The following is a 16,864-nucleotide window of genomic DNA, read 5'->3' on the forward strand; positions in this document are numbered from 1 at the left end:
TGCTGGGACCACAGAGAGCTGGAAGAAGAGAAAGAAAAATGCCCTTTCCTTTTCTTTCCTGGGGCCCCCACACTTTCCTGCCTCTTCCCCTCCACTGGGCCCTCATGTCCTCTGACCTCTAGGTTTTCCTGACACCCATGTGCTGTGGGCGTTGGGGCCCTGCTGACACAATGCTCCTGGCCCTCAAATTCCCTGCCTCCTCCCCCGACCCCCAGCCCTTCAGCTGTGCTCCCTTAGCTATAGGTGGGAAACAATTTTTTTTAAAAAATTCACAATGAGATATGAGAAACCCAAAAGGAATCTCTAATTTTAAGCAGTGAAACACACTGAAAACCCCAGATGGCATAGAGGTATTTGGGAGACAGAGAGAGAAGCGTTTGGGTAGAAGGCTGGGGGTGGGAGAGGGGAGAATAATTAGTATTGACTTATAGTCCTCCTTTAAATTATTCCTGCTTTTAAGCCTCTCCCTTTCCATGTCTAAAGCTTTAGATTGCATACTAGCTCCAAGTTCTGTTTTATAATGGCTTTCAAGGCAGAGGACAGGGAAGTAGAATACCAATTACTATTAATATTATAGTTTACTAGGGGTTGCCTAGTGCCAAGCATTGTGCTAATCTCTTTGCATATATGCTTCATCTAATCCTTGTCATAATTCCATGAGGGAAATATTGTTACCCTCTACAAGTGAGGAAATTGAGCCCGAGAGGTTAAATAATCTGCCTAGAATCATACAGCTAGTAAGGAAGAAGCTGGGATCTAAACACAGCTTCACTGGATTCTCAAACCACTAGGCCTCTTTGCAAATGCAGGTCCTGTGTGAATGGGGCTCTGTTGGTCCTGACGTCTATTTCCTCATCTGTGAAATGGGGATAGTAACTGTACCAATCTCATAGGGATGTTGTAAGGAAGAAGGGAGATAAACCTAAATCCAGGACATAGTAAGCCTCAAAAACACTGGTTGTTAGTACTTTTTAAAAAGACCCTCTCAAGATAATGGGGAGATAACTGTTAAAGCTTGTGATAGGTACAGGGAGGTTCATTATACTATTCTCTCTACTTGTACATATGATTGAAATTTTCCATAATAAAAAGAAAAAGGAATTAACTAGGCTGGTATTCTGTGTTTTTAGCAGAAAACAGATCAATAAATACAGACTTATTGGGATAAATGATAGTTGCAGTGAAAATTCAACAAATAAAAGCCTTGATTTTGTAATTAAAAACAAACCCCTCTCAGGAAATTATCCTTAAATTGTCTAGGGCGTTTTGGGGCAGGCGAACTAATCCTGTGGGTAAGGTTGAACCAGAAGATGAAGTTTGCTTAGATCTTCAAAAAGCCTTTGAATCAAGTTCCACATTCAAAGCTATTTACAAAACCAGAGGGAGAGAGGGAGGGAGGGAGGGAGAGGGAGAAGGGAGAGTGAGCACAAGCATGGAACTAGAGGAAATGTGTCTTGGAAAAAAGAGCTAACTTTAGGAATGAGAGACAAAGGAAGAGTGGGGAGTGAAGAGCACCTCTCTGGATGGGGAAATGTGGAAAGTTAATTCTCCTAGGCATCAGTGCTAGGACCAATCTTACTTAGCTTCACAAAGCTCTCCAAGAAGGATGTCTAGTGACATCTCCAAGTTTACCCATGACCCAAAGTTTTCCAGAGGAGGAAACACCAAATCATGGCAACCAATAGCAGGAAGTATCCAGAGATTGTGTGAGTTGTTGGAGAAATGTCAGCTGAACTTCCATATCATTATCGCTAAAAATAAAACAAGTGCAAACTCTGAATCTTTTTCTATCAAGGACATAGACCTTAATGTTAATGAAAGATTTATTCGTCGATTTTTTTTGAGTGGCTACCAAGTGCCAGGAACTGTGTTAGACACAAGGGATACGAAAGTAAATAGAATAAGAAAAAAGAAAAATCTGTCTTTAGAAAATCTATTCTTTCAGATAACAGCCAAAAAGTTAAACAGAAGGCAGGGCATGGTGTGGCTTAGAAGGACAGTGAAATAAAAGGTTACCTTTGTACCCTTGTATGAAACATTGCATGTCTACAGGTGGTTTTTTTTTTTTTTTTTTTCTGAAAGAGGAAAGCCGACAGGGGATATGAACACCATCTGTGAAACCAGTGAGGAAACAGATGGGGTAAACATAGGTTTAAACCTAAGTGTGCTAGAATTACAGGCTACTCTTTGAAATCCAAAAGAGGTAAACTTAGGACACTTAAGATCAAATATGAATCTACAGTTGCAAACTCATGAAACATGAACTCAAGAGATAATATAGGTTGAAACAGAAGTCACTTTGTGAAATGGATAAAAGGGACAAAAGTCCGGTATAACAGGATTTTTAGGACACTACCAAAAGTTCTAATCCTCACAGAGCAACATAACAAAACCCAAGATAAGGCATGTGAGAAAGGATGTTTGCTCTTCCTAACTTGAACATAGCTTAAACAAAGGGAGAAAACTGACACTGTGAAAACTGGTGAGATGCTTTCTTTCTTATTTTAGACAAAGAAATGCAATGATTCTTGGGAAGCCTAATTAAGGTTGAGCTTATACTTAGATGCTCTTTACTGACAACCTCTCTCCCCTCACAGGTCTATAAACCAGTGGGCTCAGGGCTCATCTTGTCTCAAACTTACATAGATGGATCTAGATGGACCAGAGTTTCATACTTTGAGATTCAATTTTTCAGAAAAAGAGACGAATTCATTGCCCTCCAAAGTTTAGAGTCAGAGGGATAAAATGCCAAAAAGGAGCTGAGGTACTTAAAAGAAGAATTCTGATTGCTCTATTCAATAACCCAATAAAAACCTAATTAATGTTATCTATTTTTTACTAACAGTAGTTAAAAAATAATGGTGCTATGGTGTTGACCCCTGTTGATCTTGCTGTACACTTGTTGTATACTATGAGTCCTAGATCATTTTAAGCTAGACTTGAATAAAACCAGCTCTTCTTATGATCCATCTTTCCTTCTTATAGGGAGAATTTGATAAAAGGCAAAATGTAAAAAAAAAAAAAAAAAAAAGACCCAGAAAACAAACTAAAAACAAAAAACGTAACATATTCCTAATTTCAAGTTAGCATGACTACACTTTTTTCATGCATTATTTGCAAGTTTTTTCCTTATAGGTACTTTTTTTTTATATACTTGCAGTCATAGTTGACATCATTTTGATTTCCACTTTTAAAATATTAAACCAGTGGTTCTCAACTGGGGGTGATTTTACTCCCCAGGGGACATTTATCAAGATCTGGAATATTTTTGATGGTCACAACTGGCGGGGTTGTACTACTGGCATCAACTTGTGGGGAATAGCCGGGGATACTGCTCAACATTCTACAAGGAGCAGGCAATCTCCCATAACAAAGAATACCTGGCCCAAAATGTCAATGGTGTTAAGGTTGAGAAACCCTGTGTTAAACCATCAGTATCAAATCAGTTTCTAGAATGAACAATCATTCTTTTTTAATGCCTGAATTAAACCCCTTGCTGAGAGAGATATATCATAATTTAGTTATTTTTTCTGAATTTTCTGATGTTAGTCTCTTAGGCTGTTTCCAATTTTTATTATAGATTATGCTGCGATGGACATCTTCACTGACATTTTTTTTGTTGAATTATTTCCTTACAATAAATTCCTAGAAGTCAGAAATACTGAATCAATGGGTAGGAGTACTTTTTCATGTTTCATTTGCTTTACAATGGATTGAATCAAATTATAATCCACCAGAAGTGTGTAAGTGTACCAGTTTTACCAAAGCCTTGATAGCACTCGGTGTATACCATTAAAAAAAGTGGGAGGAGGCACAAATCTCAAATATAAAATGGCACCTCTAGTTTGCCTCAATACACATTTAAACTGCTACTCAGGATGAATACTTTTTCCATATTCATTTTTCTTTCTCTTTCTTTCTTTCTTTTTTTTTTTTTTTTAAGAGATGGGGTCCTGCTCTGTTGGCCACGCTGGAGTGCAGTGGTGCAATCATAGCTCACCATAACCTCCAGCTCCTGGGCTCAAGAGAGCCTCCCATCTCAGCCTCCTGAGTAGCTGAGACTACAGGCAGGTGGCACCATTTTTTTTTTCTTCATTTTTTTGTAGAGATGGGGTCTTATTATGTTACCCAGGCTGGTCTCCAACTCCTGGCCTCAAGCAACCCTCCCACCTTAGCCTCCCAAAGTACTAGGATTATAGGCATGAGCCACTGCTTCGAACTCCATATTTGTTTTCCATTACTGTTTTTTTGATACGAATTGTCTTTTGAAACTGGTTCTCAATTTTGTTTTAATCGGAGGTAATCTTTACTGAGTATGGATAGTAATGTTAAAGTTAATAAAATTATTTTACCTTTTGAAAAAGTTTTACTTTCTCCCACCACTGTGTAGATAAGTTAATGTCCCCCTCCTGGAATTTTCATTTACAATTTAATACTTTTTGGGTCCTGGTCACCTCACCCAACCCGCGGCCCCTACACAGAGAGGCCTGGGGGAGAGGAAAAGCGTCTCCAGTGATTGATGTCTGCGACCTACCAAAGGAAGAGCCATACTCGGTCTCTGAAGGTATTCCAGAAACTAATTTCCCTTAATCAAATGAAGGGCCTTAGGAGGAGCCCACGAGGCAGGAAGGAAAATAAATCTGAAGGAGAATACCTAATTCTGTGAGGAGTTTGAAAGACCTGCATTAAAAAAGGGCACCGTACCTTTAGGACTTCAGAACTGGCAATGCTCCATATGTAGCTATTAATATGCAAAAAATGCCTTCATGAATACTTGATTCTGTTCACAGTGGGGAAGCAGTTCATTTGAAAGAGGAAATGGGAGCTTGGAGTTGAAACACGTCTGCTTGTCTCCTTTTTCTTTTTTTATTGGTCTTTTCATCTTCGCATTTCCCCGTGTAGTTTTCTTCCCCCTCTTTCTCCCTGACTTCACCCCCTCTTCCAACTCCTAGGAAGTTGCCGACGTCGGCAGCTACTCTCATTTCTTTTGATGGGTTCACCGCGCCGGGGCGCTGATCCTCGGGGGCTCTGGCCGCCGTTTGCGTCCTCCCCGCGCGCACCCGAGGCGGCGCCGAGCCCGCCCCCGCCCCGCTCGCCCCGCCCCCGCCGCCGCGCGGACACGGGGCCGAGCTTTTCCAGGCCCGCCGGCAGGGGGCGCCCGCAGGCAGCCTCGGGGACCGGCGCGTCTGCCAAGCCGGGGCCGGCTTTTCTCTCCAGCCCACACGTTCAGAAATTGTTTTCCAAATCTAGGTATGTAACTTCTCTTTAAAGGGTGGTGGTACCAAAATTGTTCCACCTTTGGGATTCTCTCCCCCACCCCCCGCTAGCACTGTGATAAAAAAGTAAAAGTATTTTATGCGACTGAATACCTAACATGGTCAGACCCCGAAGGCAGGGAGGGGCGGGTCAGAGGGGAGGTAATAGAAAGGAAGGAAGAACAGAAACTGCCGCAGCTGATAAAGATCAATTCTGTGGGGCACCCTCGCCTGCTTGATAGTGGGCAAGGCGGCAGTGGAAGGAATCCACTGGATTTGCCAGTGGCCCATCAAGGTAGGTAACTGAAATCCTCTGGGCAAAAATTTGTTTCTAAATCCTTTCCAGATGCTTTCTAGTAAACATGAAATTAGTCATTTACATGGAGTAGGTTGAGGAAGTAGCTAAAATTGAAGTCAGTGATTATTCTAATAAAGGGCCATTAGCCTCAAGAAAGAGGGAGGGGGTAAGGAAGACGCCCCACCCTCCACCCCGTTTTCTCTGTGTTTGGGGGCTGGTGGGGCGCCCTAGACTTTTCCTCAAATGGCTTTTCTTTCCAGGGCTGCTTCTAAAGGAATTAAGACTACAGTGACTTGAACAAACCAGCTGGTGGGAACAGCCCAGTCATTCCACAGAGGAGGCACCTGAAGTTCTCAGAGTGAGCTGACTTGCCACAGCCTCCCCGAGGACACCCAGGATTAGGTTAGGACCCTCGGTCTGGTGCTCCTCTTTCTGGCTGCAAAGTTAATGATTCACTGTAGGATTTAATTTGACGTGCTGACCACTCTTTTATCGCAGGTGATATTGGGCCTCCTGAAATACAGCCACAGGGCTGTGTGAGTTTGGAGTGGGTTTAGGGCACGTGAGGCATTTGCGTGGCCTTTGGAGTTGTGGAAATTATCAAAATATAGCATATTACATTTTCCTTAGTACAGATGCTCTCAAAAAAGTAATGTCTCTAGATCCCTTATAAAAGGTGTCTTTAAAATAGGCATTTGTTTAAACACACAGACATCGGTTCTGTGGTTCCTCTGTAGCAGGGGAGGCAGGGCTCAGCTGGGCTTTTCCTCAGTGGGGGCTGACCCAGGCCTAGGGTTGTCACAGTGAGAGTTCAGGTCCTACCTTGGAACCCAGCTCAGGCACACAGATGAAAAACCCATTTCTATTATTATTATTTTTAATGAGTGCAAGGGAGAGGAGAAAGCCAGGCTGTCTCAGGAAGTTGGAGATAAGGGAGAAATAAAGATCATGGCCCCAGAGGCTGTCACAGGGAAAGACTTGAGAGTCCCCTGGAGCTGTGTATGCTGTTTCTACCTCAGGTTCTCTCAGACCTTGGATTCAGCTCTGAGAATTCCCCTGAGTCATCTCTCTAGAGAGAATTTGAAGACAGTCCTGGCCTCAAAGCTTCCAATGAACGAACAAACTTATAAATATTTGTGAACATATGTCCTTGAACCTTTAACAGACATTCCTAACCTATGCAGATGAAGTATTGTCCTCCTTTCTTCACATTTATCCTGGTGTTTTTTTTTCTTGATTGCTAATTTTTTCTCTTTATTAGGAATGAAAATTTAGTGTCTTACTGCCTCAATGGATGGTACCTTTCTGTGTTTCCGTATTCCCTTTCTGACTTTGCAGAAGTCAGGGAAAGGCCTCTTCATCTTATTCACACATGCAAAGAGCCAGGCAATTCGGTACAAGTTAAGACATTCCAAATCTAATTGTAAAGGAACCTTTGTGATTTTATAGTCTACTTGCATCATTTTACTAATTAGGCAAATAACTCCCAGAGAGGTGAAGAGTTTCACCTAGGGTCACACAGCAAGCTGAGACAAGAACCTAGGCATCTTGCCTCCCAGTATCATGCTCCTTTAGAGTCAGTACTATACCTGTTTTTCTGTTGTTTGGGTCAAAGGTGAGGTTTCATGAAGATTCATGTGAAGGTTGGCTCTGGATTCAGTGTTTGCTATGGTGAAAATCAGAGAAAAAGGATCAAGGTTGTCAGATCTGGGTCTCATGACTTTTGATATAATATATACTGTACACATACACACCTAGTTCATATGTATGTAAGATTATAAACACATATACACCGATGGCATTCATATTTACTCACCACATAATACCCATAACCTCTACAGGCATAGTCTAAACTCCATATTAAATGTGATGCTAAGACCTTGTGTTCAAATTTACATTTTTCTTATTTTGGTTGCTCTTTAAAAGAACAAAAGAAAATTCTTTGTGCTATTAAAATTCAGATAAAGCTGAAATTAAAAAGGAAATATTGATGGGAAAAAATCTGCTGATGCTGTTGAATATAAATTTTGTATGATCTCATTTCACTGAAGTAGGATAATGCTTCTCAGCTTTCCACATAGAACAGAGACTTCCCTCACAGTGTGGAGGGGCAATAGGAGAGAGGTGGAAACACGAAGCAAACAAAGGCAGAGGCCAAAGTGAGGCTGATATGAGGGGACTAATGGAAATCTCGGAGCTTGCCACGAAGCAGGTGCCACTCTGACATGGATATGGTGTTGGTGTAACTCCCATGACCCTCCTCTGTGGTTGGCATTGTCACTGTTCTTTACAGGTGTGGAAGCTGATGCATGAAAGGTAGGGTAACTCACCCAAGGTTGTACTACTAGTGAGGTTTTGAGTAAGGATTTGCATCCAAGACTGCCTGACTCTAAAACTCCATGATGCAAAAAGATAGGATTTATTTTGTTTTTCTTTTTTTCTCCTAAGAAAGTAAATTTAATGTTTATAAAGGAATGTTTATTTGAGGAACAGATTTAGCTAAGCACGTGGCTCTACTGACAAGGATTTTAGTCTCCTCTGTGGGACCAGTGTGCAACAAAAAGTTCTTTCCATACTTGGTACTCATAAGTAGCTCTTTTAAGAGGCTATGACCTTATGTGACTCTGTATCTTTGTCTTTTTGACCTGAAGTCTCTGCTCATTCCTTGTGGGCTGACCTTCCCTTTTCTGTTGTTTCTCAACTGTCCTCTTCTATCTTGTTTGAAAATGGCTTCTGCACAGATTTAAAACATATCTTATTTAAATCAGCTTGGGGGAAACTTAATGCCCAGAGAGTGTTTTCTTTTGGTTGGCTCAAGGCCATACCTTTGAATAGTGCAAGACCAGGAACCAGAACCCAGATGTCCTGACTTAGTGTCTTGTACATTTCCCTCCACATCACACTGCCTCCTGTTAGCCTCAGTTGAGCTTGCCACATCACAGCTGCTTGGCCATGAGCCATCCTCTGGACAAATCCAGCCCAGCAGAGTTGTGTTGCGATGAGGTTCACTTCACTGTGGCTTGGAAGAAACTGTGGGTCTCTTAGAAATGAAACTTACAAATTCTAATGCATAAAGAAAGTTCTTGCAATACCAGGAGAATGAATCAGTCAGCCAGAGTTCAAGAAATGTAAACACATTTTTAGATAGGAGACTGAAAAATCACTTAGGACTTCTTCATCTCTTGGGTCAAGACCTTGGTAATTTACTGAGGTCCCAGCTGTCAAGGAGGAGACACAACTCAAACTGCATTCCTGGGAGATAAAGCAATGGGGGTGGTTAAACTTCCTTTGGGAATAATAGGGCAAGATCTACCCCCATTATCAAGTCAAAGAAACTGACTAACCCATCTACCAACCTAGGCAACTGGCTGTGAACACAAGGCCCAGTTCTTTTTCTCATTCAGGAGCTGGTGTTCATATTCACAGACTACAGAGTACAAAACTTCCAGGCATGCCTGAAACTGGGAGCTCACTGTCTTTATGTGATGAACATTTCTGCCACTAAAGAGATAAACAGAAAACACATTCCTTTCCTGGCTGCCCACCATCAGGCCCAAGCAGATTTTCAAACGCTAGCATTAATCTAACCACAGGCTTTTAGTGAGGAGATAGCATTCCCACCAGATAATCAGGCAGTTTTAGAGATGACCCTTACTCGATGGGGTCTCATCCCAAACCTCTTATGCCTTCTTCAAATCATGGGATCCTTCATCAAACACTCAAAACTTGAAAAGCAGGAAGGGGCATCTGATTCTAGCATGGAACATGGCCCCTTAGCATTTCCTACTATTGAAATCTGTGTTAACTATGTTTAATTCCCAAGTTGTTTTTGTTCATTGTTTTAAATAAAAATGAAACATAGTCATATTTATTCCTATTGTTTCAGAATACTTATTTCCCTTGGTATGGGACCCTCTGGCAGGCCCCATCTGGTGTCAGAATAGAAATCTAACTCCAAAGAGTCACTTCATTAGGGCAGCCTGGCCCCTTCCTAGATGTGTGTCAGGGTTTGGGAAAGAACATCAGACCTGCAGGCTCTAAACTGGCCAAATAGTCAGTGGTTACAAGGGCAGCAGCTGTTAGAGGTGCTGGCAGGAGCCTCTTTAAGTCTGTTTAGGGTTTTTCCCTGCATGTACCATCTCTGAGGCATGAGCACCCTTTGATGGCTACTATGCTGTCGTAGAACTTCCCCCATAACTTGCAGTAGTTCATCACTGGGAAGGGGGTATATCCATGGCCAGACGTCTCAGAAAGCTCCTTTGCCTTCTCACAGCTTTGCACATGGACTTGCTGGCCCCAGCAGCAGCCAATGGAAGAAAGTCTGAAAAGTCAGCCTTGGTAGCGTCATGGTTTTGTGTTTTTGGTCATAAATGGAAAATGCAAATGCAAATTCCAGATTATTTTTTAAAAAATTGTTCCCAGTATAAACTTAACCATAAAAGGAAGGGTAATTTTGGTCTTGAACTTTCCTTAAGAATATCTAAAAATATTTTATTTTATATGATGTGACTCAAGACGCCTATGACCTATAGAGTGTTTGTAGTGTTATAATAAATTTCGAGTCTGCTTATTTAAGGCAGGAGACCAAAACCCAAGACATCCTTTTGGTATTGTCATTATCAAATTCTTGGGACGAGATTTAAGACCCTGTTTATGCTACACATTTTTTGCTTTAAATCTTCTAGGATACAGAGGAGGGTGAGATGGGTGTTATCAACTAGATGCTGGAGACCTGAGCAAGTCTCCAGGCTAAAGACATACCCCTGGGAGTTAAGGAGTTATGTAGACAGATCTAGAAAATATGAGTCAGTCTAAATTTAAATATGGAAGTGCTAGTAAATGTGAGGCATTTCTTCCAATTTGGAATAACAGTCCTTTTATTTACCTATATCTTCTTAGACTAAGGCTAGCTAATTTACGTATATCTTCTTAGACTAAGGCTAGCTAAGTCTTAAGGGTCTGGCTTTAGCTTTGGGAACATCAACTTCTCTCAAAATCTCATAAATTATTTTTTATGGAGAAGTCCAAAGGTACATGGCAGTTTTCCAAGCCCAAAATGGAAGCCAAGCTAGATGATAGAATTTAAATTGGAGTTGAGTAGCAACAAATACCAACTACATGAGAAACCCTCCGATCAAGATACATTGCAGGATTAATAACGATACCTGTGGTGGAAGACAGTGGAGGAAAGGAATTCAAACAAGAGGCAGAAGGAGGATCTACATACAAATCAGCCAGTCAATTCAATTCATGTGGTAGTCTCAATTCTCCAGAAAATATTGTTTCTGGTCATTTGGTCTCAGACAAATATAGGTATCTAGTTATGTCCTAGCCTCTAGTCTCACCTCCTCCAATCCATTCTCTGCATAGCTGGGAGAGTCATTTATTTAAAATGAAAATCTGGTTATGTTAATTCTTATGTAAGCAGAATCCCACTGCCGCTGGGATAAATTCCTTAGTTGCTGCCTATGGCTCTTAATGATCTGCCTACTCCATGAGCTGCATTTCCCACCACTCCCTCCCCTGTGTGTACCCTGGGGCCCAGGTCATTACAAGTTGCTTACATTTCTCCCATGATGCCATGTGCTCCAACCTTCATACGGTCCTTTCTCCTACAGCATCCTTTCTTTACCACTGGCTAGTTCCTGCATATATCCTTAGAAAAGCTCTGCTGATGTGTTCTCTCCTTCCAACAGCCTTCTCAACCTCCAGGCTGAGTCAGTCTGTACTCACTCCTAGCTCTCAACATATGCCACCACTGTGGACTGCTTTAAGGCACAGACTCTACCTCTCAGCTGTGTTCTTGTGCCTAGCATAGTATTCATCACTAGTAGATGGTCATTTCGTGTTTGCTGAATGAGTGCATGAGCAATCTCTTTGTGCTTTGTGAAACAGACTCACTGATTCTTTCTGTTGAACATGTTCTGATGCTGTCTACATTAACTTTCAAAGCAGGAATTGTGAGGAAGCTGAGACAATCTCAAAATCCTTAGGCTACAAGATGTGTGAAAGAAGCAAGAGAGAGAAACTAAGAGGAAAAAAATCCTTAAGGAAAGCCTCATGAGTCTTTATAACTGTTTTAATGAGAAGATAACACAAATGTCTGAAGCATGGTGCAATAGAAAATGGTATTTATGAATTATTGGTTAATGAATTATAATTTTTTTGACAGAAGAAAAGTCAGTATTTGAAACTTTATTATAGGTTGAGAAATATAACTCACACATACAAGCACACACAAAATCTTGAAATCCATACCTGCCTTAAAATGCACTGTGCCAAGTGCTACTTCACTGCTCAGCCAAGGCCCTAATCCTCCATGCACACTGTGCATTAAGTGAGCAGCAGATCTGGGCTACTTGGGAGGGACACATCCTGAGAATTTCACGAATCCTTAGATTTGTGAATACCCCTAGTGTATACCATATCCCCAATAAAACTGAAGTAGAATTGAAAAAAGAGGAGGAGTTATTCAAACTCTAAATGAGTCTATAAATAAAGGACTAGAGTGATTTATTCAACATTTTTGGCAGAGAATCATCAAATTGTTAGACCACTTCACTTTCTCTTACTTCTATCACTAGTCCCAGCAGTTGCAGTCAGCCTTCTTTTAGGCCATTAAAAAAAATATATATATATATAAAATTAACATTCTTCTGTTTAAAAAGTAACTGCACAAGAGCTGTTGCAGATGTTACAATGAATATGGACCACAATGCTGAGATCCGGGTGCTGAGAGGCTGGCTAGGCTCACTCACTAGGTTAGTAATGGTCTCCTGTCTCCCATCCTTGCGATGTCTATGACTTGATTTAATTCCTCTGTAAAATGACAAGTTATATGTGTTCCTGACTTTTGAGGTCCTTTCAAATAGTTGAAACTGAGCTTCAAGTCTCAAAACATCCGAAGTCCACCATCTATACAATTTTTTAGCATCCTATCATTTTTATCTGAAAATATTCACCAAAGCCAAATGACCAAAAAGAAAACAAGAAGTTGTGAAAGCTCTATAAGTGATTCCAATAAATAGATATTTTAAATTGCTCTTTGAACTCAATTCCAGGCGATATCAGGTGTTTTCAGAGTAATGTTATATCCATTTCCTTAACAACAAATGGGGAATATTAAGCACAAGAAGAGTTAAGAATGTTTTGTTAAAGAATCAAGGGAACACATAAAGTTCTAAGTCCTGAAAGAGGCACGCTATGCTTATATATGGGCAATCACTGGAATGCATTTTCCTGTAGAGATTATGTTTTGCATGGTGATTAGTCCCTCAAATCAACTTGGAAAAACAAAAAGTTTGCTTAACCCATATGGTGAATGAACTCTTTCACTCATCAAATAATTATGAAACATAGACAGTAGGTGTGTGTTAGCAGCAGGTACTGGGGGTGCTAGTGGGCCCGCTCCTCTAAATAGCTTGCGGTCTGAAGGAGAGAAGAGTCTAGTAGGTAGACAATACTGTGAGAGAGATGCTGTGTGGGGGTAAGCGTAGGTGCAGTGTGTGCATGTGGAGGGGGCCTGTCACCCAGTCTTCAGGCATGGGGAGGAGGAGGGGTGGAGAGGGTGGGGGGGAGGCAGCAGGAAAGCCACCATCCAGAGGAGGTCAGCTTGAGAACTAAATTGATAACTGAAAGATTAGTAGGAGGTAACCAGGACTAGGGGTAAAAGTCGGGGGATAACAGAAAGTAGAATGGTGGTTGCTAGGGGAGGGGATAAGGCGGAATTGTTTAAAGGGTATAAAGTTTCAGTTTTGCAAGATGAAAAGAGTTCTGGTGATTGGTTGCACAACAGTGTGAATGTACTTAATGCTACTGAACTGTACACTTGAAAATGGTTCAGATGGCAAATTTTATGTCATGTGTATTTTACAACAGTTAAAAAAACGTCGGATAGGAGGAGATGAGAAATTGTGCTCCAGGCAGAGCGAACAGGAAGTTCTAAATAAGAGTTGTGTTAGTGCAAGGTCTTTTAGTTACTAGGAATAGAGAGGAGAAGGAATTAAAGTTTTCTTTCCCTTTCCTGGATCTAGAGCTTGCCAAGTGGCCTTTCTGCAATAGGCAGTTTGCCTTTGGCACCCCATAATGTCCCTTTCTGTACTTTTCTCCTTCTAGTGCCCCCTTCTCCATATAGCTAATGTTCCTCTGTTCATCCAAGCCCTCTGGGACGCCCCACCGATCAGGCATGTTTCAACCCTTAAAACTCTACTTACTTCAAAATTACTCACCTCTTTTCCACCCCTGTGAGAATTTTTAATTCCTCAGAGCAGCTGTTTTCAGCTAGTTTGCAAGAAGACAGCTATCTGATTAAATAAATTTTGCTAGAGTGTGACAGACTATTACCTTCTCAGAAGCACCAGTATTTTAAAAGGATTTTTTAAAATCCAAAGTAAATCTTTTATTGGTGAGATTTTAGTAGAATGAAGTGAAATTGTAACATTTTAGACTATATTTGGAAGAATATTTTGGTCTGGGGAACTACCCTATAACAGGCCTATCTTGCTCGAAAATTTGTCTCAAGAGTTTGATTCTCGCAAACTGTTGCTTTTTTCCAGTGTCTCCTCTTCTCCTTATAGTAGCTCTAACAGTAGCAAATAATTTTCAGTGTTACCCACAGAAGGGTGTCTGATGCTGAGTAAGAAGAATTGGAGGGAGAAATGGGTATTCATCAGAAGCCATGTGTTTGTATGGGTCATTACTAAGTCAGGGAATTCCTAAACCCTCATACATTGTCAGATAGGAACGTGCCTATTTAGAGTGATACCACTACTAACCACGCATAGTGGTAAAATGCAAGTTTCTGGGGCTCAAATTCTAGCTTCACTACTTTGTGTGACCTTAGGGAAGTCACTGAATCTCTCTGAGCCACATTATCCTACATGAAAAATGAAGATAATAATAGGATTTATTGCATATCATTGCTGTGGGAATGAAGGGAAATAATGAATGTAAAGCACTCAGGACAGTGCTTGGCATATCAGAGATATAGAACAATGGTAGCTGTCACCACCACCACCACCATCATCATTATCATCATCATCTTCACTGGAGGGCTCCTATTTAAAAGCTGCTCTGGCCCAGTTCTAACCAAGTGTGAGAATGAGCAGAACTGACTCTGAAACTCTTCCCACCATGGTCAGGATGTCACCTAAGGAAGATGGCAAGGGAGTAAATGTAGAGTGCCAGCCTCCCAGGTATTTCTCTGCTTGCAGATTTTGAGATTGGCAAGGTTATGATTGTGTCTTTTCTCCTAGTTTTGCAATCTCTGGCAAAAACAGTTCCCTCCACCCAGCTCTGGCTGTAGCCCTTGATATGTAGCATTGCTTCCTGTTTCTACAGCAGGTTCTTCATGAAAGATTCATTGCTGCCTGCCCCAAAATAAGCAGCAAGGAAGACCACACACATTTCTCTGTTAATCAAAGACTATTTTTAGGAGAGGGAGAAAGTCTCTAGGTAATCATCCTTTCCTTCTGGTCTGAAGTAGAAGCAACCTTGACTGTGGGTGGAGGATGAGCTACAAAGTCAACTTACACTCCCAGTATTTGCAGAGCTCTACATGGGGGAACTGAAATATAAAAGGAATCTTGGAAGAGGCAGAACAGGCCTCAGTCCTCCATTTAATATATAAACCTGAGTCTTCTCCAGAGAGGTTATAGCTTGTAACTGTGCAGGTTGGGCTGTGCACAACTCTAAGGGGCAGTGTCCACCTCATTATCATGGGAACTGTGCAGTGTGTAGCCTGTGAAACCACAGGACATCCCTGAAAACTATCCTTCCCTGGGCTGGCTAAGAACAAGCATTTGGTTAAACCTGATTTTCTAATATTTACACTCAGACCACAGGGCTGCCCTCCTATGAGTAACTCATGAGAGCACCACGTTTTTCAGGCTTTCCGAGAAGTAAATCCTCTTTCCTACTTATTGATATATTTGGGGGAGTAATGTGTGTTTCTGGAGGCCTAGATATGAAATAATATGTTCATGAGTCAAATGACATAGAGAAGTAGAGGTAACTTTATAGGGAAAAAGCTCACTTTTTAGGAGATGCTGAATGCCGGACCCTTCTACTTCATGGCTGCTATTTGAATTGACAGATTCATAGGCTGAAAAACAATAAGGGATTTTACCTGAGAGTGTGAAAAAGTCTAGAAAAAAATCTACTTTTCTTACCCCAGTACAGGGAAAAACATGAAGTAGATGCCTTGATGCTTAAGCCCCAAAATGAATTGGATGGTTTTGAAAATCCATAGATACTATTCTGGAGAGAAGGCATATCTAGGATTAAAAAAGCATTGAAGAAGACAATGTTTTTCTCCAAGATGTTTAAAGGTGAAACCTTGCAGGGTCCAGGATGCTAAAATTCTGAGAGGAGAACTTTGACAGAGCAAGAGCGTGAAACAGTTAATGTTGGACATGCTGCGAGGAGATGCCCAGATTTGAACAGCAGATGTGCCTCCGTGCATGCAGCCTTGGGGACGCCAGACAAGTGTGAGGAACTCCTCTCCAGCTGCAGCACAGATACGAGGGTCGGACAAGGGAGACAGGAGGGATTCTAGCCCATCTGATTCCAGCCAAAAAGACAAACAGGCTTTTTCACAGCTCCTGTTGATCTTTTTTGCGATCTGTTAGAGTCACCTGGGGTGAGAATTATTCTCCTAGCTGTTCTTGTCAGTCAAAATGAAAACTAGTTAAAACAATGCTGTTTTGATGGCTGATGAGAATTAGGTTGGTAGACCTGAAAAGGACAGTTAAGGGAGAGGCAATAGATAACAAAGAGGTCAGTTGGGTGGGACCTAAATGAAGGAAGAACATTTGTTTTTTTTTTTGTTTGTTTTTGAGGCAGGGTCTCTCTCTGTCACCCGGGCAACTAGAGTGCAGTGGTGTCATCATAGCTCACTGCAGGCTCAAGCAAGCCTCCTGCCTCAGCCTCCCAAAGTGCCCAGATTATAGGTGTGAGCCACCTCGCCTGGCCAGAAGAATGGTTTTTAAAGGGAAATTTTGTGTGTGTGTGAGAGGAGGGGGTGGGGGGTGTACAGTATCAAGGAGACAGCAATAGGGAAGAAAAAGTCACAGGGAATCCTAGAACATTCAAGCTGGAAAAGAGAGATTTCCTAGTTTATCTATGCACCCGAACTCATTTCCAAATAGTTCTATTTATTTATTTGTTTTTCTTCATTGTCTCATTACCGATAACAAATAGACTAGAGAGGTTGCCAGAAAAGGATGTTTGGGTTTTATCATTTGCTAAGCCGCAGTGGGGCTTGGAAAAGCCTGCCCCTCGGTGCCCTTCCATTTTGGCGTGCACACACGTG

General features: G+C 41.5%; 1 protein-coding gene across 1 annotated transcript in view; it reads right to left on the bottom strand.

Moving 5' to 3' along the window:
• Nucleotides 1-16,864, bottom strand: part of KIAA2012 (KIAA2012 ortholog) — a 118,026-nt gene that overhangs the window by 56,664 nt on the left and 44,498 nt on the right. Inside the window, exon 12 of the mRNA XM_045559715.1 lies at nt 7,143-7,219. Within this exon, the coding sequence (XP_045415671.1) occupies nt 7,143-7,219 (77 nt within the window). The remainder of the gene's footprint in view (nt 1-7,142; nt 7,220-16,864) is intronic.

Source organism: Lemur catta, chromosome 8 (genome assembly GCF_020740605.2).
Source record: "Lemur catta isolate mLemCat1 chromosome 8, mLemCat1.pri, whole genome shotgun sequence".
Classification (NCBI taxonomy): Eukaryota; Metazoa; Chordata; class Mammalia; order Primates; family Lemuridae; genus Lemur; species Lemur catta.